The sequence below is a fragment of the Syngnathus typhle genome, linkage group LG4, assembly GCF_033458585.1.
Source record: "Syngnathus typhle isolate RoL2023-S1 ecotype Sweden linkage group LG4, RoL_Styp_1.0, whole genome shotgun sequence".
Classification (NCBI taxonomy): Eukaryota; Metazoa; Chordata; class Actinopteri; order Syngnathiformes; family Syngnathidae; genus Syngnathus; species Syngnathus typhle.
In genome coordinates this window covers 10,843,422-10,870,366 of record NC_083741.1, presented here as the reverse complement: position 1 = coordinate 10,870,366, position 26,945 = coordinate 10,843,422, and the positions used below count along the sequence as shown (strand labels likewise).

At 41.2% G+C, this 26,945-nt stretch overlaps 3 protein-coding genes across 6 annotated transcripts; 1 reads left to right on the top strand and 2 right to left on the bottom strand.

Annotated features, from left to right (window-relative positions):
• Positions 1-328: 328 nt before the first annotated feature.
• On the top strand, positions 329-15,383 carry LOC133152985 (paired amphipathic helix protein Sin3a-like). Its single transcript, XM_061276990.1, has 22 exons — positions 329-544; positions 1,929-2,027; positions 2,856-3,063; positions 3,886-4,065; positions 4,319-4,425; positions 4,515-4,833; positions 4,923-5,174; positions 5,255-5,407; positions 5,617-5,772; positions 5,899-5,988; positions 6,085-6,203; positions 6,383-6,608; positions 6,710-6,826; positions 7,588-7,826; positions 7,914-8,097; positions 8,177-8,756; positions 8,845-9,014; positions 9,380-9,553; positions 9,625-9,711; positions 9,828-9,922; positions 11,953-12,160; positions 13,396-15,383. Exons 3-22 carry the CDS (start codon positions 2,878-2,880, stop codon positions 13,609-13,611), a joined length of 3,858 nt encoding a protein of 1,285 aa, XP_061132974.1. The 5' UTR covers positions 329-544; positions 1,929-2,027; positions 2,856-2,877; the 3' UTR covers positions 13,612-15,383.
• A 78-nt stretch (positions 15,384-15,461) lies between these two features.
• On the bottom strand, positions 15,462-21,222 carry LOC133152990 (cellular retinoic acid-binding protein 1). 2 transcript variants are annotated; one of them, XR_009714232.1, is made up of 5 exons: positions 21,030-21,222; positions 19,164-19,342; positions 18,724-18,837; positions 17,752-17,882; positions 15,462-15,712 (listed from the first exon to the last, which is right to left on the bottom strand). XR_009714232.1 is itself a non-coding variant. In XM_061276997.1 (4 exons), the coding sequence occupies exons 1-4, from the start codon at positions 21,097-21,099 to the stop codon at positions 15,662-15,664; spliced, it is 414 nt and encodes a 137-aa protein (XP_061132981.1). In that variant the 5' UTR covers positions 21,100-21,218; the 3' UTR covers positions 15,462-15,661. The 2 variants fall into 2 exon arrangements, 1 of the variants encoding a protein (XP_061132981.1); XM_061276997.1 differs by lacking the exon at positions 17,752-17,882 and having other exon boundaries at positions 21,030-21,218.
• Positions 21,223-24,265: 3,043 nt separating this feature from the next.
• On the bottom strand, positions 24,266-26,934 carry LOC133153147 (solute carrier family 25 member 44-like). 3 transcript variants are annotated; one of them, XM_061277228.1, is made up of 4 exons: positions 26,816-26,934; positions 25,594-26,362; positions 24,904-25,031; positions 24,266-24,832 (listed from the first exon to the last, which is right to left on the bottom strand). In XM_061277228.1, the coding sequence occupies exons 2-4, from the start codon at positions 26,267-26,269 to the stop codon at positions 24,641-24,643; spliced, it is 996 nt and encodes a 331-aa protein (XP_061133212.1). In that variant the 5' UTR covers positions 26,270-26,362; positions 26,816-26,934; the 3' UTR covers positions 24,266-24,640. The 3 variants fall into 3 exon arrangements, with proteins under 3 accessions (XP_061133212.1, XP_061133210.1, XP_061133211.1); XM_061277226.1 differs by having other exon boundaries at positions 26,759-26,929; XM_061277227.1 differs by having other exon boundaries at positions 26,779-26,929.
• Positions 26,935-26,945: the final 11 nt, after the last annotated feature.

The window sequence follows — 26,945 nt, the reverse complement described above, 5'->3', positions numbered from 1 at the left end:
TCATAAATCCCTTATTGGAGTTGACTCTATATAATGTTAGGTGATACAAGCCATGCCTTTATTATTGTTCTTTGCAGTGCAGCATTGCTTGCTCTGGATCATACTGTGAGCAGATTCTACCATATTTGGCTAAATAGAGGGATTGAAATGAATCATTTTAATTTTTTTAATGTTTTTTTTTAATTAATTCTACACCATATAACAGTACAGTAAAAACAGTTCAACACTTGTATCTCCACCCTCCAAGTTGACCAGGCTCTCGCTTCAGTGTATGTATTTGTTTTCATCTTTTCAAGTAACCAATGAGAGTAAAGACTGGGAGGAAACTTCCTCCATGACAGTCACGCCCCTTATGTTCAACGAACGCCGCTTCATACATACCCTGTTGTTAATGGCGCGGACTATTTCATTTTTGTCGATTTTCGTGGACAAGCAGTCAAAAGCGCACATCTTTTCACTGCCATCTTAATGCGCCTGGGAGGTTTGCTGGGGGGATTTTTTGTCACTGATGTGGCAGCGTTGTTGCTGGAGGCAGCCCAGCGAGGTAAGCTAAGTAGCTAGTTAGCTGACCATAGCTTGCGTTGGTGAGGGTGCTTGTTGTGCTAACATAGCACATTAGCGGCTACATAACCTTGTCAAATAGGAAAGCGTTTGAGCGCTTGACGATTATTTGATGGCAGTGTTTTCATGTATTGTTGTCTTCCGGTTGTTTGAAATGTGAAGTTTGTATAGGGGAGTTACTTTTACTATTAAGTTACTTTGAGTAAGGCTAACGAGGGAAGACTGTTCTTCTGAGCTTGATTTAGCTGTCAGGCTAACACCAAAAAGGACTTGACAAGACGTTTTGATTCAGTCTAGTTCACAGCGTGCGCTGCAAAGTTTTGTGAGCCAAGCGTTTATATCAACGTGAAAGTCTTTTACTTGACAGCACTGTGAATTCCCGACCAAACTTAACGCTGTACTCGTCGTAACGTGGAAGCTAGCGCAAGGGTAACGTTAGCCCAGCACATTCACTTCGTCTTTTTGAGTTTGTCATCTATGGAGGCGATAACTTGCCATAAGACACACCGACATCTGTCCCTTCTGTCGAGTGTCATCGCTTAAATCGCCAACTCTTAAGAGTGGCAAAGACTCGTTTGCTCGCCACCTAACTTCATTTCGGGCGAATGCAAACGTCAGCCATCACACAAGCGAAAGCGTTCGGCTCGACGACAACGGATGAGTTAAAGTCGGCGTTTACTGGGAGGGGGAGGGGAAAAGGATCGGCCTCACGGCAGCAGCGAAACAACAAGAGCGACACGGCAGCAAATCGGAGCTTTTGGAATCGTTACACGGCCACCTTCGTTGTATTTAACTCATCAGCGAATTCCTTGAGCCTTTTGGGCGACGATACTAGCGACTGGATATGAATCTGACACGATCCCTGCTCCTCAACACCGCGCGCTCCGCTTGCGTGTTGTCCCAATTTGGTGCAGAGCAGCGAGTCGACAAGGCGGCACTGTGCTCGCCTCGCATCCTCTCCCTCCCGAACCGACCCAAAGCTGTGACGTCTGCCTGCTCAGGGAGCGTCAACAAATGAAACTTGTTCGAAATCCTAGTGTTTGCAATCATCATATGAAATGCATGTGAGCGGCGTTTAACTCTGCGTTTATTCAAAAGAATACATAAAGAGAACTTTTTTCCCAACCACCTATCTGCCATGATTCATTGTCACTCGATCTCCGACAAATAATGATAGCCACAGAAATCAAATGTTCTTCAGTTACATGGAATTTGTTGCCATCCATACAAATGGTGTTGTGTTCAAACATGCCCATATTTCTCATTTGTGAGTCAATTAGACAAAATCGCCATTATTTCAATTGACAGTATTTACCATAAAGTTTGTTATTCATGTTCACCTTCACATGGATTTTTTTTTTTTTTAGGACCTGACGTCTGTTGATCACTGAAAAACATACCAATTTGCTGTTTTGTGCTCTTTCTGAAAGAAGATGCCACAAGCTGGTGCCGAAGGGGCTTTTAAGGTAAAAAAAAAAAAAGAGGGCTCATAAGGGTAATGTAAACAAGTTTTAGATGATTCACCTTTTGTGATGTTTTATTTTAATGGTATTCCGTGAGAGTTTTCTAATGTATGTTCCTTGGGTCAATAAAGTTTGGCAAACACTGAAGTAGACCACATTGTACAATGCTGTGTTGACAACATTTTGGTTAGATTCTTTTGTTAGAGGGATGTAAAATATTTAAAATGCCTCTGTGGGATGCTCTGTCTCTCTACACCAGTGTAACCAATGAATAGTGACAACGGATTGATTTAGTGGTTTAGTTACAGTCCAAATTGAAAGCTATCTTGCAGTCGTTGATGATTCGCAAAAATGTTCCATTGTTGAATTATAAAACATTTTATGTTATGTGATCAAGAATTGTAATTGTATTGTGTGCAAACACGGCAGATAATATTTTCAGTTAGAACACATACTCAAGAGAACATTTTAACTAAACTAAAAGCACAGATGAGAGAGTATGGTTGGTTACTATCCAACTGTCTTTTCATCCATTCTCTTCTGGTTATAACCTCATCCTTTATTAGGATAACTTGTCTATTGTTTTGCGAATACACCTAATCAGCATTTGTTTTTTGTTTTTTATAGTACGCTCTAGTCTCCACAAAACAAGATTAGTTTTTAATAAATATAAGTTAAACACTGCCTCATCTTTTTTACACCTAATCATTTTTTATTAGTTTTTTTATTATTATTTTTACCACTCTCTAGTCTCCACAAGTTTAGTAACAAATATTAAGTTAAACACTGCCTTTCATCTTTTTTTTTTTTTTTGTATTTGTTTTCCTGTAGCCCCTTTGAGTATGTTTCAACAATGAAGAGGCATGTGGAGGACCAGGAACCCATATTTGCGCCCCAGCAACCACATACCCCAGTGCAGGGCATTGCAGAAAGCTTCCAACAGAGGGCTCTAGCCCCAACTACCACTGTGATAGAGGCAGCTACAAACAATATGCAGCCATCATCTGGCATCCAGTATTCTCTACCCCAGGGTTACCAGGTATGGTGCTACAGCAGGCTCCGCTAAGACCATTTCCTACACTTTATGTCTGTGGGCAACCCCTCCTCTTCTTTGTATTTGAATGGTGTACAAGGACAAAGTTATGGCAAGCACTCATATTTTGAGGGCTACTAGCAGTTGCTTTGTAATCCCATGGAACAATTGTCTATGTTAAAGTATTTCCATAGATCACTTTTACCAATGACAAGCTCATTCGAATGAGTAGATTCATGGAAGGGAGGTGCGATGGAGATGGAATTTTTTGTTAATATGTCACTCATTCACATATTGTAACATTACCACCAGTGGAGCAATCCTAACAATCCTTTGTTTGAATCGTATCTTTGTTTGATAGAGACAATTCTGGGTCAAGGTGGACACTCAAAATAAAATTTACAAATAATGTCCCTGTCCGTTTGCATTGAAAACAAACACTTTATCCCAGGTCGACTACATTTACGACACAGTATTGTAATGTTACATATTGTTTTAGAGTCCCTAGTAATCAACCAGATAACAAGAGAAACTTGAAATTGCTGTTGATTATTACAAAGGAAAGCAACATTGTACAACTTGTTTGGCCCTAACAGATATGTTTTAAAATAGACTATGTGACAAAGCCAGTATTGACACAAGTCCACGGAGAGCTGTCAAACAACATTGAGAGCACGAAGCCAACTCTGATTCAAACCAGAGACCTTCTTGCAGTACCACCCAATCAGTCCCAGTCAATCTGAGTCTCAGATGTCTTCAAGCTAAAGTTCTTGCTTGCTGACAGAGTTTCCCGTTTAGAGACAGGTCTAAACTGTTTTTCCCCGAAAGGTGCCGACAATGCCCCAGAGCACAAGTGGGCACGGACTTAACAGTTCTGGACAACATGTTGGAGCCCATGCACACAGCATAGCAGTCCAATCCCAGGCCCCTGCAGTGGTCCAAGGTCATGTGCATCCAACTGCGCCCATGACTTCAGCACAAGGACAGCAGCAGTTTCAGCGTCTGAAGGTAAGAAAAGAGGACCGAATTTGAAAATGGCTAAATGTGTGTGCATTTGGTTGCGTGATACACGAGACCAGGCGTCAGCAACCTGGTGCCTATGGTAACGTCCAAGGACCACATAAGTAAACCCCCCCTGGGCTTGTTCTAAAAGTAGCTCACCAGTGATGAGACATTATGATTTACTGGCAATGATGGCGAAATGATCATTTCAACCTATAAATACAAGTCAATAACGTTGGTGCACTAATTTCCGTTTTAGGTTGAAGATGCTTTGTCATATCTTGACCAAGTAAAGCTTCAGTTTGGAAATCAGCCTCAAGTGTATAATGATTTCCTGGATATTATGAAAGAGTTCAAATCGCAGAGGTAAGCTCTAGTAATCTACACAATATGTTGAAAAATTGCACCAATGTAATTCTTTTTAAATCAAGAAAAAATGTTTTTCTCAATCACAGCATAGACACTCCAGGTGTTATCAGTCGCGTGTCGCAACTCTTCAAGGGCCATCCCGACCTCATTATGGGCTTCAATACTTTCTTGCCACCTGGATATAAAATTGAGGTTCAAACTAACGATCTGGTCAACGTGACCACGCCAGGCCAGATTCACTACATCACGCCTCACGGTATATCTGTTCAAAACATCCCCGTAAGTGCGCCACCCAGCCAGCCTCTAAACCAGCATCAGCACCAGACTGTGCCACAGGCTGGCTTACACACTGCTACTGCCACCCCACCTGTCCCCACCCAGCCTGCGGCAAATAAAGTCAACAAGGTTAGTTCCATTAGATTCATGACTTGGACAAAATATGTCCTCGGTTTTTCTAATAGTTGTCTGTTCAACATGTGCTTTTGTTCCAACAGGCCATGCAGTCTCCAGCCCACACGCCCACCAGCCAGCCGAACCCATCCATCCCATCTTGCACCTCACCGCGCTCACCTTCAGTTCAGTCTCACACACCAGTAAGCAACACGCCGTCTGGGGGGCCGCCTCCACAGAACAATCAGCCAGTGGAATTCAACCACGCGATAAACTACGTCAACAAGATCAAGAATCGCTTCCAGGGTCAGCCAGATATCTACAAAGCCTTCCTGGAAATCCTGCATACATACCAGGTCAGGAAGCACTCCAACCTTTTGTATGAACACTATTGTATATTTTGTCAAATTAGTTAATAAATGCCCATTGACTGCAGAAAGAGCAGCGAAATGCCAAAGAGGCAGGAGGCAATTACACTCCAGCCCTGACTGAGCAGGAGGTTTATACTCAAGTGGCGCGACTCTTCAAGAATCAGGAAGACCTGCTGTCAGAATTTGGACAGTTCCTGCCTGATGCTAACAGCTCAATGGTGAGTAGTTTATCAGCTCCTAAATTGAGCAAACTACATTGGCGTCTGTAGCTTTAACAGTAGCTGTTTTTGACTCCAATTCAGACTAATTTTGGGGTGCAGCATACACAAATAGCAGGGATTTCTTTTTGTTCTCCAAGCCAGATGTGTCCTGTAAAATGATTACAGCATTTGTATAATGAGATATTTATGCTCTGTCCTCTGCCCAGCTGCTTGGGAAAACTGCACCTGACAGGGCAGACTCTGTGCGTAATGATCATGGCGGGACAGTAAAGAGACCAGTACCAAACAATAAACAGAAATTAAGCCACAATGGGCTGACTGTCAAAAGACCCGGAGCTGCTGGAGTCTCACCCCTTCTCAAGGTAAATGTACTCTTCATATAATCCCAGTTTTTTAAGATGACATAGCTTTGTTCTATGTGCTATCAACAAGACTATCATTACAATAATATCGACCTAAAATAGTTGTATTTATTTGATGTTTTGCAGAAGAAACCCAAAATAGTCGGCAAGGACCATCATGGCTTTGGCGAAGTTGGAAAGCACAGCAACAGCACTGAAAGCATGTTCTTTGACAAGGTAAAATTGTTACAAACAGTATGGTTGTCCTCATTAAGTATTTTCTTTTCATGTGAGCATAAAATGAAAAGTACTTTTGACTGTCATCGCAAACAGGTCAAGAAAGCTCTGAGGAGCTCTGAGGCATATGAAAGCTTCCTGCGTTGTTTACACATCTTCAACCAGGAGGTGATTTCCCGTGCTGAATTGGTTCAGTTAGTCATCCCATTTCTTGGGTAAGTTCATTTTACCTTTCTGATTGATTTCATTAATTGGTAACTTTGAAAACACTTAAATTGAATTCAATGATGCTGCACACTTAAATTAGATGTTAATTCTTCAAACAATATATGGAGTTACAGTATATTATTTGTATTAACGGTGTATTCCACGTGTATTATGTCACAATTGACAGAAAATTCCCAGAACTGTTTACATGGTTTAAAAACTTCCTGGGCTACCGAGAATCCAGTCAAGGTGAGTCGAGCCATGCGGAGAGTTTACCCAAGGAGCGGGCAACGGAGGGCATCGCCATGGAGATTGACTATGCATCCTGCAAGAGGCTGGGCTCCAGCTACAGAGCTCTCCCTAAGAGCTATCAGCAGCCTAAATGTACCGGAAGGACGCCACTATGTAGAGAGGTTAGTCAAAAGTTGTTGTTTCTGACCATCAGCTCCTTTTGGATTTTGATCTTTTTAGAGTGAAGGTTTAAAGAAATCAATCAATCATTGTCCTACTTCAGGTTCTGAATGACACATGGGTGTCATTTCCATCATGGTCTGAAGATTCGACTTTTGTAAGCTCCAAGAAGACACAGTATGAAGAGCACATTTACAGATGTGAAGATGAGCGTTTTGAGGTGAGAGGCCCAGTTTTCTCACTCTGCAAGATGGATTTATTTCCAATTGCCTTCTTGGGAGTTTTCCATCCATTGTACACATGATCATATTTTCATTTCTTCTAAAATACAAGACAAATGTGCCATGTGCCAAATGTTTGTCAGACTTTTCGTGATGCTGTATTGCAAGACTGTACAAGTTTGGTGCCGTTAGAATTGGCCTCTTTGGCACATGTGATTATCTTGGTAGCTTGAGCTGAACTGTTATCGTGTTGTTAAACTTGGCTTGCTTTCACTGGCTGTCCCTGACGTCTTTGCACACACATATGAGTTGATCACACTGAAGACTGCAAGTTCACACATTATCACACAGGCTAGGCAGAGTTTCCTCCTTGCAGGAGGGTGAGAGTATTAGAGTAGTGATCCTGGAGGTGGGTGTTAGGCCTTCTTCTGGAATCTCACAGAGGAAGCTCCATAGCTGTTTCTCAACCTTTCTGGCATACATTAAATAGTTAAACTGAGAAGGCAACCTCCTGGTCATTATTATTAACATAGCGAGCAATAAAGATAAAGAACTGAGACAAAATATAACAATGTGCTACAGCCAGGAATAATGTTATTTTTCTATTATTAATTTCAGTCATTATTTTAATGATTCAACAGTTTTGACGCAACTTGTAATGGCCTGATTCAACAGTTTTGACGCAACTTGTAATGGCCGCCCATTTTCTCAGCATTTGGGGTCTGCATTCAGTTTTTTTTTTATAATTGCATCCCCTCAGCTTGACGTTGTGCTGGAGACCAATCTAGCCACGATTCGAGCTCTCGAGTCAGTCCAACAGAGGCTTTCGCGAATGTCTGCGGAGGAGCAGCTGCGCTTTAAGCTGGACAACACGTTGGGCAGCTCTTCAGAGGTCATTCACCGCAAAGCGATTCAGAGGATATACGGAGACCGAGCCAACGACATCATTGATGGTCTTAAGAAGAACCCAACTGTGTGTGTCCCCATAGTGATAAAAAGGTTAATAGCATGTATTATTTTTCAAATTATTTAAATTGGTACATTTGTTTTGTGCTGGAACTGAGCCTTTTTCATTCATGGCTTCAGGTTAAAGGTCAAAGAAGAAGAGTGGAGAGAAGCCCAGAGAGGCTTCAACAAAATTTGGCGGGAACAGAATGAAAAGTATTATCTGAAGTCACTCGACCATCAAGGCATCAACTTCAAACAGAACGACACCAAAGTGTTTCGCTCAAAGACCTTGGTCAGTGAAATAGAAATGCTGTATGATGAGGTAAGAGATTGATACTAACACAAAATGAGTCCAACATTTACGTGACAGACGAAGAAATAAACTTGTGGCTGTGTGGCAGCGTCAGGAGCGTGCCTCAGAGGATCCTGCCATTCCTCCTCCTAGCGGCCCACACATGAACCTGGCCTACGAAGACAGTCAAATCCTAGAAGACGCCGCGGCCCTTATTATTCACCATGTCAAGAGACAAGTTGGCATCCAGAAAGATGACAAGTACAAGATCAAACAGATCATACGCCACTTCATCCCCGATCTCCTTTTCGCCCGGCGAGGCGAGCTCTCTGATGTGGAGGACGACGACGAGGAAGTGGAGGATATGGATGCAGATCCAGATGGCAGCAAGAAACATAATGGCCTGCCCGGCAGCAACCCGTCAAAGTCCAAGCTCCTCTTCAGCAACATGGCAGCTCAGAAGTTGCGTGCCACCGATGAGGCCTATAACTTGTTCTTTGTGAACAACTACTGGTACATCTTCTTGCGCCTTCATCACATCCTCTGCTCTCGTTTGCTGCGAATCTACGGGTACGCTGAGAAGCAGATTGATGAAGATGCTCGCGAGAGGGAATGGGAAAAAGAAATGTTTGGCCTCCAAAAAGAAAAGAATGACAATACAGCCTTCCAACTTAAGATGAGGGAGCCAAGTAAGTTTGTCGTACGGAAACCGCACTCAATTTTACTATATTGTGATGAAAGAAAATCTCCACCACTTACTTTTTGTTCCTTTTCCAGTGGATGTTGAAGTAGAGGATTATTATTCTGTCTTTCTGGAAATGGTGCGGAACCTTTTGGATGGTAACATGGAACCAGCTCAGTATGAGGATTCCTTGAGGGAAATGTTTACCATCAATGCCTACATTGCCTTCACAATGGACAAACTCATCCAGAGCATCGTCCGGCAGGTCGGCATAGTCCTTTTTTATTGTCTTGTAGCTCAAGAATAGATACAAAAAAAAAATGGATTCATAATGTCAGTTAAGTAAACAAACAATCTCAACCATAAAAAATGACCCACAAATAAATGTTTAGATTTAGAGCAAAAGACTTATCACCAAAACAACCCATCTGAAACAAAACAAGATGAGGTGATGATGCAAGAAAAAGCGCTGCTGATAGTCTCACGTGGAACAATATGGTCAGCTAAGGAAAGTTGAGCTACATGCTCTGTGCAGCCGCACAACTGATTCTATTCTCAATCTCCCCCATAGTCGATCGAGGCAATATGGTGAATTGCGTTTTCTTACTGCAAAGTCATTGTCGTTTACAGCTCCAACACCTCGTCACTGATGACGCATGTGCGCGGGTGATGGACTTGTACCTGAGTGAGGTTGCCAATAAAGCCACGGGTGGTTCCCTGCTCACTCAGGCGTCCCGGGCCACAGCAGAGGGCACCTACCAGCGCAAATCAGAGCAGCTCATGTCTGAAGAGAACTGCTTCAAGGTACTGTAAACCCAAGCTTGTCCATACTCTCTGATGCACACAAAACTCTCATCTTTTATTGTTTGGTGCAGCTGATGTTTATGAAGAACCAAGACTCTGTTTGTATGGGAATGGAGCTGCTAGACACAGAAGAGGAGAACTCTGATGAGCCTGCAGAGGCAAGTACTCAAATAATCAAGCACGATCATTTTAGTATGTGAATTCAAGCATTTAGTATTTATAGTCACTAATAGTTAGATGAGGTCGTAATGTTCGTCTGCCATGTACTCGACAGAGGTGGTCGGACTATGTGGGCAGATACCTGAACTCAGATTCGACTTCCGCAGAGCTGCGTGAGCATTTGGCCCAGAAACCAGTGTTCCTGCCCAGGTGAGGCCCCAGCCATGTCTCCCTCTTGTCTGCTCTCGTTCAACTTCCGTCCTGATCCTCAGCTGTTGATGTGCCAAACAACTCCTCACAAACAAGAGCAATAGCACATCGGGAAACAAAAAGTCTCTCTTATGGTTTTGGTGCGTGGTAATGGACTGACAACACGGTTAGGCAGAGTTAAGAAGTGACGCCACAGTTGCAACGGAAGCTTGTTCAGTTTCAGACCTCTGCCTCTCTTGGAAGATTGCACTTTACAGTCATTCTTTTAACAAAAGGGAATTATGTATTCAACTATTGAGTTCCTTTTTTAAATGGGTTTTTATTTATGAGTTAAAAGATTTTTAAGAAAGGTTTGGCTTTGTCATGGCTTGGGATTCCAACTTGTGCAGACTTTTGGTTTGACTACGAGTTTGCTTGTGTTGAGTTGAAACGATTATCAGTGTGCGGCGTCACGACAGTCTGGAAAATCGCAAGCAGAGTAAAACAAATGGGGCAGACTCCATGTCGCATTGTTTTGTTTTTTTACAATTTCTTCGGCACGACTTTGACTATTGAATAACGAAAGCTATTGTATCAGGACTTTGTGAAAAATATCTTGAACTTATCATGCCATCTTTGAAACTGTATTCAAAGCAAGAGTCTTGTACGTGACTTCATCTCTGTTTGCAAAATCAATTGTCCTAACACAACCTAACACGTCCCTTTGTTTCAATTCAGTGTTTGTAAGGACTGGGAACGTGCACTCCCTGACCCTGTTGTTGTTGTGGGTGAGGTTTTACCACCATTTGAGAGATTTGTGCTCAAGTTTGTTTTTTGAACTCTGGTGAAGCACATTTTCTGCATCACTTGTAAAGAGGAATAGGCTTTGTCAATAAAAATGATCCTCTAAATTGTATGCTCATATGTTGGTCTATTTCTTTCTTGACACTTTTGAGCTGTGCACGAGGGCTTGCCAATGTCTGGTTTGTCTTCATGTTCCACATGTGAAGCCTGTCTTGTCAAGTCGAGCACTCAGTTTTGTCTTTTGAGATGGCTGTCCATAACCATATACATTTCAAAAGGCCTTCAAACGACCTGACCAGTTTCTGTGCTTTGCTTTGTCTTTCCTTATTTCAACCCATTGCACAAATTGCTTTCTCTGATTTATGATTCATCATTGGGCTCACCTACATCATTTTATCCCCTGCCCTGCCTCCCCACTAAATCTATGAGATGTCAGCAGCACAGCCAAAACTCTGCCCCGCTTCACCAAAAGAAAAAAAATATCACCTCAGTGGCCGCACAGATCCAATTTCTTCTCAGACTTTGTTCGGTTGGTTCTCATCTCATAATCATAACACTGCATTGTTGGTGGCAGTATGTGAACATCTTAAGTGATCTCCGCTCATATTTGGGATTGGTATTCAACAAGGCAGCAATTCTGTAGTGTTTGTTTCTAACAGTTTGACCCGAAATTGGCCGGGAAAGACTGTGTCTTGTCTTTTTAAGTGGAGCCCCGAATGCAAAAATAAGCCTCATGCGCTCAGTCTGCGCTCACCCATACTCTCTGCGGTAAGTACACATTTCAAACTTTCATTGCGGTGGGGTGATTATTTTCGTATCTGCAAAGTGTCGGGCTCACTAAAATGACTTGTTCTCCTTTATTCCGTGCAAAGTTTCACTGTCACTGTGCTACGGTCAATGTCACTGTATTGGAAATATTACGACTGCTGCCTCTGCTGCTCTTATAGATCCCCCATATCCCGAATGATTTGACCTCCTATCTAATTCTGTTCCTTGGTGAGTTGCAATGCATGGGTGTAATCATTGTTCTTGAAAGGGACAGTCTTCTCAAATTTGAATAGACAGCACTTTTCAGTGTGTATAGATAAGGCTGTGAAATAGCATGTGACATGCTGAACTCAATAAAAAATAGTCTTTGAACCTAACCCGTAAACAGGATGCACTTTTGATATGTGAACTATTCAAATGTTGTTTGACTGTTTTGAGTCATCGCGTCTTACTCCTGTCAACCGTTGTTTGGCTTTCAGGAATCTGAGGAGAATCAGGAAGTGCCAGAGAGGATGGGAACAGCTGCAACAGGAGAGGATGACCACAGGCCCCTCGGACGAGTTGCAAGGTGACAAGAGCAAACTGAAGATGGAGTGCATGTTCAAGCTCAACTCCTACAAGATGGTGTATGTCTGCAAATCGGAGGACTTCATGTACAGGCACACTGCACTTACACGCGCTCATCAGGTAAGAGCCACGCGCAGTTTTTTCTTCTTTATCATTTTATTTTTGTCCCACTTGTTCTCATTTGGATATTGGGTCAGCTGCAGCCTTGGAACACAAAACGAGTCTAAACATTGATTTGACACGTGTAAATATAACACTTTTTTTTTTTACTGTTTGTCCTCTGAAGGATCTATCATTCATTATTCGTTTGATGATTTCACTTTACATTAAAATGTATTACAATACCGTTGCCCCTAATTACGCTATCAACCAATTAGTGAAACGAAGCGATATTTTCGGTACCAATTAGGTACCAACACGCAAAAAATACGTCAATACCGGCTTTTTGTGGTACCGACCTCCGAATATTTTACTTTTCACTCTGCGAGCTGTGTCGATTCGTGCCGAAACTGAAGGGGGCAGTATACACATGCGAGCAGCACGGAGCAGCAGTCAGCAGCGCTGAAGAAGAAAACTTTCGGTCTTTCATAACAATGACTTCAACAAGTGGGAGTGGAAGTCCAACACGCCGGCTTGTTGAGAAGCCAGGTCGCTCAAAGAGTCGTGTGTGGAAATATTTTGCATTCAAGGCGGATTCAACCAGAGCATTTATAGATTCGAAGAAGCCAACATGCAAATTATGTTTGAGAGGTTTGAGAGGCTGCATGCCGCTGCTGCTCTTTTTTTAATGTATATAGTTGAATATTGTTATTTATTATCAGTCTTGCTTGTTTTTATAGATGTGTGACTTGAAGGCTCCATGCCACTGCTGCTCTTTTTTAATGTGTAAAGTTTACTATTCGGGTTAGCAGTTTTAAATAAATTAGGGATTTTAGAAGTAAGTGGATTCTGTTGTTTTTGTACCGTGGTACCAAATTAGTATCGAGAATCGTGGTGAATCACAGGTATTGGTACCGACTACTGAAATTCTGATATCATAACACTACAACCAATTCTTATTTATTTAGTGGTTTTAAAAAACAACTCACAATTAAGCAATATTACATGAGAGTGACTGATGTACTCTACTCACCAACCTTTTTGAAACCGGTTCAGTTACAGAAATCAGAAAATATTTACTATTGAGAGGGTGGAATAAGAAGATTTTAAGTTAAACCGTGGCTCTAAACGATTACTTGATTATTAAAATATTCATCGATTCATTTGATCATCGATTACTTGTTGATTAATCGATTTCATTTTGACAGCTCTAACTCAAAGTCCATCATTTCTTTTTAAATGGATGTGTCTTGCAGTCCCATAAACGGGTCCACAGACGCCTGCATAGACGCTTTCAGGCCCGCTTGGACACCTGGGCCAAAGAGCATGTGACAAGCGACATGGCTAACGACTGCCGGAGTTGGCTGTCGGGAGACGGACGAGAAGGCCTGTTGCCCTGTACTACAACGTGCAACCCAGAGGTGCTGCATTATCTCACTGTTAACAAGTACCGAGTCAAGTACAAAACATAGTAGCCAATGATCCTGTCAGCGACCACACAAGTAGGACTGTCCAAGGACAACGGATGGAACTTTGTTCTTCACCCTGCCTATTCTTTTGCCAACTTTGGTCTGCTTTTTTCATCACTCAATTTAGGTCAATTTAGTACTTTTCAATCTTAGAAAATCCAGATTTTCAGGTCATTCTGTTGAGAAAGTTTTCTTTTCCATGGGAAAATCTTTTGAGTGAACGACAGAAGCTCTTTGGGTAATGAGAAAACTGTTGCTTCCAGTTCTAAAAGTGAACAGGTTTTGAATGTTCCCGTTGCTGATAACTCTGGAATCAACTTTTCAAATAGGACAAGCCAACCGTTTTTTTTGTAAATGATGTCCATTAAATGTCATTCTTGATGTCTGATGCCCTGTATGACACAGTGGCATTATTTAGCTAGTTGCAACTAAATGCAAAATATAATTTCTTTTAAATCACTACAGTTGGGGGGTGTCGGGTTAGGGACTTTTGTTGTTAGTGGTCTGGTGAACGTCAAGCCTTGATTTACGCAATTAATTTATATGCCCTTCAAGACTGAACTGTCTACACCTTTACACTGTCTGGCATGGCTACATTGTGATTTTAAAACGATTGACCGTTCCCAAGCAGCATTTTGTGCTGGTGCGCATAGTGTTCATTCATCTGTTTTGGAAAGTACAGTTTTCAAGACTGAAATGAACCATCAACGGCTCATCAACTCTTTGTATTTACGTTTGTCAAAACGATCCGTATCTGTGTGACAGATTGGTGAAACCTGCTTACGAATGAATGGATGGATGAATTCTCCCCATGTTTAGTGTCGATACCGCCTCTCAGTTGTATATAGTAGTTCTATCCGTGAATGTCAGCCATGTCCAGTATTTGGTAATCCAGTCAGCAATACTTATACCCCACTGTGAATGTTAATTCTTATTGACCGCCCGCCCACCCTAAAACTCATCCGAAAGTGCTAACATTGATGTTCAGATTGTAGTTATTGTACGATAAAATGAAAGAAGTAGGTTTTTATTAATAATTTCGGGGGACGTGGAACAGTGGAATTTCAGCCTGTCACTCCAACTTCAATGTGCCACATGTCCAGTCAAGCCTGAAATTCTTCGTATTCCTCAGGTACATCTGAATAATTTTGAGCTTGATTGTATGCAGAGATGAGAAATCGAGATTTGGAAAAGAAATATACTAGCACGATTTGATTTTGGCCACAGCTGCTTCTACTCAACCGGCAGGTAAATAAGCTCATTTACCTTACCTGTAGAAACAAATGTGGCCAAAGCCAAAATGGTGTGGGGCTTTTTTTTCTCTTTTCTCCCCGGATGTCGATTTGCCACCCCTGACTGTATGTAATAAGTTATTTGTAATGGCCCCAAAACAGGAAAGATTCAGTCTGACTTCATGTCAGACAATGAGGACAAAAAAGCATTTGTCTTTTGATATAGCGTATGTAAACTTCTGGTTTCATACATTTTCCATTAAGAATGAATTACAACACCAACACAGTTTGACATTGAAGGAAAGATTGAGAGGGGAAAAAAGATATACCACCATTTTAAAGTGATGAATACCGAACTAGCTATCTTGCAGTTGGGTTTTAGTTTTGTATGTATTTACTGTGCGTATTTTGGTTAAAACGCCGCACAGTTCAGATGAGCTGATTGTAAACAAATTCATTGTATCTTTTACTGTGTTTGTTCTCTTCTCTCGGTGTACATGGTAGTCAGGTGTTTGTTATTAAACAATCCTTTATAGACAGAAATACTTACATTTTCTGTTCATCCTTTGTTTCATGCATTCACTGCATCCTTCACTTAAAAAACAGCCTGTGCACACAATGCAAAGTTGAATTGAAGCCTCATTTTATTACTTTAGTATTCACCAATTTATTAGAAAACACAACTACGCGGTGAAATTTAATGCACAATGCTGCTAAAAGATATTGCCGATACATCCAGATCATCAAGTGTTTTAAGAAGTTGTGAAACGGTATGATCAGATTGTTGATTGACAGGTTGTTGAATGTTTGTCAGTTTGCTGCTATGCTCGCATGTAGATCCTAGTGCACACCACATCGTCCGCTCCAAAAGTCTGAAACAAACAATATAATAAATATATTATATATAATTCACAATTATGTATAATTCACAAAAATACAGTAGGTTATGAAAAATCAATACTTCTGAGTTTTTCTGATTTAAAAAAAAAAAAGCAAGAAAAATTTGAATCTTTTCCATCTTTATTGTGTAACTACTAATTACATAACTGTATCCATGGTATGTTTGATTCCTTGGAATTTCTTTATTACTCATCTCCTGACTGATACCTTTGAAAAAATGCTATCTCTGATGATGTGTGGATCATGCTTGGTGCTGTAAGTCTTGAATACACAAATATCAGGAACAGTCTACTAGAACAGATCAGTTTTTGAGGAGGATTAATCAGAGGCAGTTTAAAAGTCAGCTGTCTTCTGACTTGAGTTTGAATGGAATGGAATGTGTTTGCTGTGAACACAGTTATACGGTCACAATTGTTTATTTTACTTTTAATGAATACAATTTGGAAGAATAGGACCTTACTGTTTTTCTTAATTTTATTTTTAATATGTTTATTTATGGGTACAGGTGGTGTTTATGTTGAATTTGGCATCAGGTTTATGGGAGGATTCTTGGAAAAAGAATGTCTCCCCTCTAAGAGGTCCCATAGGATCCTAGAAAAATGTAGAACTCTTGGCCTAAGATAGATGATGATACTGGCCGTTATCATGGAAAGAATGTAAGTTTCTTGCTCAAAGGTACTTCAACAGGTTTGAGGATAAAATATGCAACATCACTGAGCCAAGATAAAGTCCTTTTCTCTGCACCGCATTTCCCAATTTCCAGTCTTGATTCCAAGAAAACTTCCCAGTCTGACTGTTCGGAATACAGAATTAGCGGTCCAGGCACCCGTGTTTAGCTCCTTAAGATTTATGGAAGTCAGAGAGGAAAATATTTATGGCCGACTGCAGCAGCACACATCATTATCTCAGGCCACGCTGCAGTGCAGAGCGTCCAAGCGGATGCCCGAGTTAGTGACAAATTGGCCCGACGAGTCCATCTGGCACATGGCCAGTTGCTCTGGGACGCATTAAGTAAAGCTAATGTCAGGGTTCATTTGCATTTCTCCACAGCGTGATCAATGAGGCCAATTAGACGGCGAAGGAGAGCGAAGGATTATCAAAGGCACACATTTTCACCTGACTCTTTTCTCAACTCCAACTGCCCATTAGAGGCCTGCACTCTTCCTCTCTAAAGCAAGAAGGAGTTTCCCGTCATGAAGAATAACGATATTTTTTTCTACACCGCCACTTATCATTTTAAGGGTTGGCTCAAAGTGGTCATTAAGTCTGGCCGTCCTCAATCACACTGAGGGCGGTTGTAATCCACCATGTCTGCTGTAGAACTGGAAGAAGAGGGAGCACCCTGGCACAATAAAAAGATGACTTACGAACTCTGTTTTTAGCTTGCTATCCTGGAAACTCTTGACCTGATGCTAAACTATATTGCGCAGTATTGTGAAGATTCCGGGCTATATTTGCTTTCATCTAACAACTGCAATCCCCATTTTGTTGCATTGGGTGTCAAACTGGGTTTCATCACTGGACATCATCATCATCATCTTAGGGGACTGGTGTAAAAGTGAAAACTTGAGCTGTCACTATTGACTAATTTTAGAATCATTGATGAATTAATTTGCATTTAGAAGTATTAATATATTTTCCCTTTACCGTTTATTAAACCATTATTGATCTAGTGTGATTAGCAATCCATCCATTTGTGAGGCTGATGTGTAAACTGCTATACTATGCTCCGAAATATTATGACTACTATTAGAAATGGTGTTAGTGTTCTTTTTATTATACATTGTGATACTAGACTTAACTTCACATCATCCATCTCCTGCTCAGTAGAACTCACACTGAGAATTTAAAACAATCTTGTTTTTTTCCCAATGATCCATCCCCATGTGCCTATCGTTTTACAGTCCAATACTCCACATGGACACCCACACCCTTATCTTGAATAAAAACAGATTTTGTCCTGCTGAAAACACATCATGGATCCAAATTACATCTCTTCACAAATATTTACGTGATTGATGCTTAGTCACAGTCAGTACAGAGGAGCTTGTCATCTGGATTTTGTAGCCCATCTGGTCCATCATGTCCACTGGGCCCTGATGTTTACTCGGAAAGCACATGCTGAGTTTTCCTTCTCTTAAACTGCAACAAATTGGTGGACAGAACTGTTTCTGATGAATTTATTTCCTTTTTGTCAATAATTTCAGGTGACCACTGTTACGATATTTTTATTATTTTATATTACATTGAGTTTTTCACATTGTCTTTTTTTTTTGTCGTTTGCATGTCTTGCTCATTAGGTTTTGTTTCTTCCTGTTCTCATCAGCCTCGCCCCTTCTGTAGACGAATAAGCCTTTTTTAGTTTATGCCTAGTTTTTGGTTTGTTACTTTCATCTCATTTTTGGACTTTGCTAATTTAGTCTTTGATTCCTCCCGGTAGGATTTTTTTTTGCCTTTTTCTTATGAATTTATATATTGAGAGCAAACCTTATTCCTTGCATTTGGGTCCAGTGACAACCACTGATGTCCAAATTGAAATTATGTTGAACTTTGAGTCAGCACAATAGATAATTGGTTGCCTCACAGTACTGCGATTTACGGTCCCAATCTCAGTTCCTGCTTTCCTGCAGTGTATTTCCATGCGCTCTCCTTTTATTCTGTAATCTGGCTTTGTCCCACATTCCAAAAGTATGCATGCTGTGTTCATGTTTTAGGGACTCTATTCTCCGTAGGTGTGAATTTAAGCCTGAATGCTTTATCGATACTGTATGTTTCTTGTGATTGCCTGGTGACTTGCCCAGGGTGTACCCTGCATCTGGCTCAAAATCAACTAGAATTGGCTCCATTGTAATGTGTTTGTAAAATTATTACCTTTTTTGACATAGTCAAAACTTTGCATTATCATCTTGGACTGATGCACTTCTTTCGTGTGCATCTGAAGAAAAGAATAATACCGACCGAAAAAGAAAAATCAAATACCAACCAGAATGAGTTCATCCCCTCTGAGCTCTCTGGTCCAGAAGGTTTTTGGTCCATTGCCACTCAATAGAGTCTGTTTGCAATACATTTTGTTTTCCGTCTCCCAAGTGACCAAACTCTGTAAAGGTAAGAATGAGTCATGTCTCACATTATGTTTTTGGCCATCATTCAACTCTGTCCTCAAGTGAACTACTGATGAAACTCACTGATTTGAATCTAGGGCAGTTTGCATTGTGTCCGAAATGTCAGTGTAAGGAATTAAGGGGGAAAAAATACAATTTTATGATTTACACTCAGTACAGCAGATTGTCTCTAGCTATTTTTTTTCCCCATGACAGTTCGATTTATTTCTTGTTCACATGATGGCTCTTACGTGGTCTTTATGAAATGACCTTACACTTTCTTCCATCCACAGTCTCCTCGTTGAACTCTTTATGAAATTACCTTACACTTTCTTCCATCCACAGTCTCCTCATTGAACTCCTCGCCAATGAGGAAGTTGATCTCTGTGGTGCGGACCGTGGTGGAAGTCTTGATGTAGAATTGGTCGCCATTCTGACGGATTTCCACGTGAGGCTTGGAAGCGGCCGCCCCGGCCACTCTCCTCAGCATTGAGTTCACACCTGAGAATACAGACCAGCTTTATGCGCTAACGGTCCAGAAGCACCTTACGAGTTGCCTCGTGTGAATTTGTCCTTAATCAATCCAAAGAAGCAAAGGTCACTGATGGTGTAGTAGTGCATTTGTGGGTTCAGCTCCCACTCAGTGATGCTGTGAGTGGGAGTATTCTACCAGTGGGCCGCAGACCAGTATCGACCGGTCTGTGTATCATTTAGTACTGGGCCGCACAAAAAAGAATAAATATCTTTATTATTTCCGTTTTATCTGAGTATTCATGTGGTAGCGCACTTCCGTTCTTTCTATTCCTAAAGTATTTTGCAACACACCACCTGCATGTCCTTTTCTTCGGCACCACAATACTATTGTTTTTATGCCGGTCGTACTTTATTTTGTATTTATCCACGTAAAAGTGAGCCAGTGAAAATATTGTCTGAGAATAATCCGGTCCGTGGTGCTAAAACGGTTGGGGACCACTGCTCTATTTGTTCCCTGTGACTGACTGGCGACAAGTAGTATTCTGACGTTCCAACCCCTTGCAACCCATAACAGGATAAACAGGATTGAAAATGGATGGATGCCATGGTATCGTTACTTTACCGGTTACAAACTGTAAAGTATAAGTTGTTAGTAATTATCTAGTTCGTTGCAAATGTCATTTGTTTTTAAGGAACTGTAATGTATTACACTTATTGATTATTATTATTATCTATTCCATCTAGCCATTAATTCATTTGACAATTTTCCATGTTCAGGGTTGCAGGTGAACTGCAGCCTATCCCAGATGGCGTTGGGCAAACTCCATACTACGCATCACTCTGTCACCTAGTGGGAACTGAACCAACGTTGCCTTCACCCAAGTCAGGTGAATTTGCAACCCCAATTCCAGTGAAGTTGCATAAGAACACCCAAATACATTATCCGAATCACTTATCCTCAATGATTTGCAAATCAAAATATTTAATGTTCAAACTAATGCTTATTGATTTTAGGTTAAAATTAAGGAAAAAAAATTGAAATGCATTGCAGGCGCAAATTCTAAAGGAGTCGATATTTTCAAAAACATCCCCATAAATTTAACAGTTTGAAAATCAGATCTCTCGTCTATTTAGTTTTTTTTTTAATAAATATTGGTTGAATAGTATTTGCAAATCATTGTATTCTGTTTTAGTAACATTGTCCCAACTTCGCTACAACAGGGGTTCATCCCAAAACTTCATCACCTCACTCCCTTTTGTTATGGTCTCAAATTTGATACTTGAGGTATAGAGCATCAGAAGGGTGCCAAATTTGAAACAAATTCATTTTTGAGACAAACTATGTTGTAAAGAAGCGCAGAGTTTGCGCTCAGCAAATGTTGAATGCCGTGAGAAAAAAAAAAAACAAGAGGAACATTGGCCCTCTTTTCCCTGTTTAACTCTACTGTCCATAATGATGTATTTCATCCTGCAAATGAGCGGTAAAACTTGAACAAATGGACATCTAAAGCAAATAAGTGAATATATTGTAAAAGCTGATACTTTTAACTTCCTGCAACAAATTCAAACACTACACATTATTATAATACTGTGAACTGTTGAATTAGTCTCAGTCTAATTCTAACATTGCAGGTATCCTCATCAGCATTAGACAAGAGCCCGCTTTCCCACTGACAAAGCTCCAACCTGAGGTCACTCAGAAAAACATTCTCACCCAGCGCCTTTAGTAACTCGTCGAAATTCTCACTGCTTTTCATCTTCCAGGTGCCTGCGAAATTGGGCATTTCTTCTCCTCTGTACGTGTGTCCGACTTTGTCAGTATTTGTCTCGACTGTTTCTTCTCCTTCCAAAGCGTCCTCCTCCCTCTGGCGCTCCTCTTTTGTGCTTAATGATCCCAGGCGAAGAGCCAAACCCCCTGCACCTCCTCCCTTGTATCACGCACGCACACACCCATTCAGCCAGCCACATACTTCACTATTAATTGTGTCATTAAAGTATCAATGTGTTTGTCCCTTGAAACAAGGCTTTGATTTGAATGTCTCATCCAAATGTGCTGGTAATTTGATGACTAACACTGACATAAAAACAGACGAGATGTCCGATTTTCTATCCCATCAGTACACTCCCATCATTTCACAATCTTCATTAATGTGGCCCTCCTCCTGAACCCATCACCCCCGCCCCTTGAGAATAGCTCTCATGGTTCCTCCTCTTCGAGACTGCGGCCACGTTACACATCAAAAACATCCATCTTTTTCCACAAAGCGCTCCTCCAGACAGGCTTTGATAAATAACCCGTGGAGTCGAGCGTTGAGCACTCTGTCTTCCCAGCAGGAAGTGTCAACTCAAAGACGTCCTCCCTTGTCTCTCTGTGTTGGTCTTATTTCAAGGAGCAAAATAATTTGTGGTGTAAAGATGGACATCAATAGATATTGAACGTTTTTTTAGTGGATGTGCCGACACTCATCCAGGAACCTGATTTTGGTGTGGACTTTTATCTGACATAATGAGCTGTGAGCTTAGGTGTCATGAAGGTCACCTCCATGAGATGCATGGAAGGCTCGGGGTTTGGCGGGCATTGAGGGACTTTTTGTTTTAGTCAAAGTCAAAGTCAGCTTTATTGTCAATCTCTCCACGTCACAACACACAAAGAGACCGAAATTACGTTTTTCTCTATCCCACGGTGACGAGACACATAACACGATAGACATACAAGTACGCGACACAATATAAAAACAAGAAGGCAAAAATTCAAACAATCAATAGTAAGAGTGATGAATAAATAATAAATAAACAGATAACACAATAAATAAGAGGAGCAAAACGGAGCCAGCAAGCATAGCGCAAAAGTAAAAAACATAAACAAAAAGGCACAAACAATAAATAATAAGAGTAATAATAAATAATAAATAAACAGATAACACAACAAATAAGAGCCAGTGTGCATACAGACAGTACAGACAGTAAAAGTACAAGACGCTACGCAGAACGGGGGAGCGAGTTCAGGATCCTAACAGCCTGGAGTACGAAGCTGTTTGAGAGTCTGGTGGTGCGGGGGCGCAGGCTCCTGTACCTCTTCCCAGAGGGCAGAAGCTCGAACAAATAGTGAGCGGGGTGACTCACATCACTCACAATCGTGGTCGCCTTGCGGGTGAGATGGGAGGTGTAAATGTCCTTCAAGGAGGGGAGCGAAGCACCAGCAATCTTACCAGCCGTGTTCACTATGCGCTGCAGGGCCTTCAAGTTGTAGTCAGTGCAGCCGCCACCCCAAACAGCAATACAGCTGGAGAGGACGCTCTCAATGGTGCCGCGGTAAAATGCAGTCATGACGGCCGGAGGAGCGCTCGCTCGCCTGAGTTTCCGCAGGAAGTACAGGCGGCGCTGGGCTTTCTTTGCCAGTGATGCGGTGTTGGTGGACCAGGAGAGATCCTCACTGATGTGCACCCCCAGGAACTTGGCGCTGCTCACTCTCTCCACCACAGCACCGTCGATGGTCAGCGGCAGGTGTTGGGTGTGACCCTTCCGGAAGTCCACAACAATCTCCTTGGTCTTGTCGTAGAGTACTGCAGTGAGTTAGTTGGGTCATGGTCAGGTAGGAAAACAAATTACAGGAGGTTGGTCATATATATGATATAAGATGTTTCGAGGTTACAAACAATGCACAATGAAGTATAGTGGCACTTTCACATTTTTATTTATTTATTATCTGCTTTGTGTTGTGAGCCAAAATTTGTATTAGTGCTTCGCACTTCAACACAGGGCATTTTTGACTGTAGTTTCCCAGACCTTTATAGTACAAGACACCATTCAAATGTACTTGCTCTAGAGGAGCCAAACTTATTGAAATATGTGTTCCCAAAACATAGACATAAACAGTGCTTAACAAACTTGTTGGACCACCACCTTCAATTTGTGACAGACCATTCGGCATCATGAATTACTCACTCATTAGTAAGCTCATGATCGTATTGGAGAGGAATGAGAACTGAAAATAAAATCACCTTTCACATACAAATTTGAACTGTCTCAGTGGGGCGAGGAGAAGTCAGAATTCAACAGGAATGAGTCAATGCATTTTACAATTTGACATTCGAAGAAGCATTAGGAAGTAATGTGCTTCAGTATATTTCTCAATTTGAACATTTCCCGATGCAATAATTATAAATGCACAATCTACATAATGTTGTATTGACATGACAGAAACATGAAAAAAATGACTTCTGTTAAATCTGTGGGTAATTAGCTGGTTACGTTTCATACACTTGTTACCTAACCCTTCAAAAAACCTTATTTACCCAAATGGTTAATAAAATAGTTTACAGTAGTTTTTATTTGAGATTTGGTAACTCAATGAAAACTTCAAGTTTAGCAAAGGGTACCTTTGACGCAGAAATTGATGCATAGACACTCAAAAGAAAACTGATTTCATGATTTAATGATTAATGGCTTCTGAGGCACGATTCAACATGAGGACTGTACCATATTCAGTAGTCCGGACAAAAGTGAATTGTTGTCGAAGTGCGAGCGTGCAGAGAATCTGTAGATAATATATCAGAGACCACATTGCAATGTTTCTAATGCAGTGTTCGGAATTCAAATGTACATTTTTCATAATGCAAGAAAATGTCAAATAATCCTCAAAATGTTTTTTCATTTTTTCTTGATAATTTCACATTTCTTGATAAATTCATTATAGGAAATTTCATTAATTAACTTGCTCAATTCACAAAGTGACACAATTACATACACCTCATCAATATACAGTAGAGTGTTAAAATTGCCACTGTCCCCAAAAAACATTTTAGACAATTGTGCACAAAAATCACAAATATAAATGACAAGTTGTGAGTTGTTAACAACCCATTTTCAAAAAACAGCAACACCAAAATACAATAGAAATTAATTATGCATGATAGATTCTTTTAAGACCAACAATAAATGCACCATTACTTTGTGCTTAAAGCCATAAAATATTTTAAATGACATATTATGTTTGTCAGTTGTATGGAATTTGCCATCTCGTCAGGTTTGAATGTAGGCCCACAATTTGCTGTACGTTTACAGCAAAGAACAACTCTCCTCGTAAATGTAGTTCATGCTCAGAAGCAGAAAATAAAATCAAGTTGCAATCATTTCCTAAGTGTTCTATTATTTAAAAAAAAAAAAAAAAAAAAGCTAAGTATTCTTATTTTTAGGTCCAATCTTAAAATTCTTCTTTACTCTTCACCAGCACAGGAGTGTGTCCCAATGGTTACTACAGTCCTTCTGAAGCAGTTCATGTCCTCGTTGGCTCAGCACTGACATGATGCATGCGATGGCTTGTTTCTACCAGTGTCTGGAGTCCACAAGCTCCGGCCGCAAACTTAGTTTTTTGAGGCTCTCATAGCCCACCACCATGACGATGGCGGTGGGGGTGGATGAAATGATTCGCGCCGACAGCCCTTTGGTCATTCCCCAGAAGCCCTCCTCCTTGATAAGCTGTCTGAAGGTCTCTGTGATTGAATTGCGACCTTCAACCTGGACAGACCACAAACGCATTAATTGTATCATTTGGAATGTGTGCAGCCATGTGTTATCTGTGGACTTGCCTGCACTCTAGCTCTGATGACATCCATGGGGTTGGTGACTGTGGAAGCAGTGGCCGCGGCAAGTGGACCTGCCATGGCCTGTAGGACCAGATGAGGACAGCCAGAGGGGGCCAGATTTGACAGTTGTTCTGTTGGGAAGAAGACCAATTCATTTAATGCAGAACTAGACATACATTACTCACAAAACTTTGGGGATATTTGGCTTTTGGGAAAAATGTCTAAAACTTGATATTTATATTTCTACTTATTTTAACCATTTTACTGACAAATAGGCTAAAGTGTAGAGCAGAGGTTTGTCAGCAACAAAAAATAATTTGGGGAAAAAACCACAGCAAATTCATTGGTAATATGAATGCGGATGGGAGAAATATTTCATTTCTCCCATTCGCATTCATATTACCAATGAATTCACGGTCTCAAATTTTTGGGCCAAAATATTTTATGAAAGTGGACTTCTGATTTATGGATCAAACACCCTTTTTGCATTTCAACCACTTGAGTGGGTGGCAAAAAGTACGGAACCACTGAATAGATGAAAATAAGGTGCATTAACTTTTGAGGAGGTCAAATTGAGTTCATTGTGAAGGGTATACTGCAGCTCATTATAATTCCTCCTGAAATCTCAACCTGATGCCAAATATTCCTAACTTTCTGTGAGCAGTGTATTCTTGATTGTGAATTTATGTTTACCTGCATAAAAATGATAGAAAGGCCACCATACAGCACTGTTTGGGATGTAGGTGAGTAAAGAAGCAAGGGCTCCCCTGTAGAAACCCGGAAAACCATCCGCAGCAAATATTTGGGCCACTATGCTCCTGGTTTGGCCGAACACTGTTTTGGGCTTGCCGGCCTCCATGCAGGCATTAAGGTGAAAGCGGCTGAGGTGCGCCCCTTGGCCCTGCATCATCAGCTGCTGTGACACCACATCTATGGGGACAGTGATGCTCTGAGCCACCATGGAAGCCAGGCCGCCCGCCACCACCGACTTGACCGTGTTGTCATTGCTATACTTGGAGACGTACTTCCTCACCAGCTCATAGGTGGTTATGTACGCCTGGCCAGAGATGAGGGTGAAGCTGTTGACCATGAAGCCACGGTACAGGCCCCGAACGCCATCCACCCGCAAGATCTTAACAAAGGCATCAAAGGTGCCAGCGTAAAGCGATTTGCCACGCTGCACCTGCAGCCGAGTCCGGATCAGGGTGGCCGGGTAGACTGTGACCCTAATGCTCAAGGTGATGAACATGCCAAAAGAGTAGAATTTCTTTTTGTCCAAGTCCTCCCACTCGATGATCTGGATGTTCCTCTTTTGCTGCATGGTGTTGGCTGGAGGAGCATCCTCATTGGAATGACTCATGTCTGACATCTAGTGGCAACGTATTCGGAGCATTTGATGGTATCCCAGGCACAGTAGGTGGGAAGCCCTGTTTGCAGCGTCAAGGTGTACCCCGCTTCAACACTAATGAAGAGAGGAAAATGAATGTCATAAATATAATAATCAAGGATTGTGGTATGGATTCTTTACTCAAACATTGGCTGATGTCCAAATAGCTTTGAATAGAGCAGTGAGAAAGTTCAAGTTACATTCCAACTAGCCCACTAAAAATAAGTAAAAATTAAGAATATGGCAAAGTAAACAAAGACTGTTGTTACTGTGTATTCTTTGGTGTTTATTCACGCTAATCATGTGTTGTCAAAAGCACAGTTTAAGCATCACAGCAGATAGATACCGTACTGTGATGCTCGAACCAAGGTGACCATCGAAATACAACCCCAAATACAGAACCGTACTACTACACAGCATTTTCATTGTGTTAGCAATACGTTAGCATAGCCGTCAGAAATCCCGTCTTACCCCTTTTAACATGAGTTTACATTGAATCCATGCACTGAAAGACTTGAAACGACACACCAAAATGTGCTGAGTGTAACGTCATTGACCAGATGAAAAGATCACAGCTTGACAAAGTGGTGGCTTGGCGACCTCCGATCTGATCTCAACTTCCGGCTTCCATTCAAAACAGTGGTGACGTCACAACCAA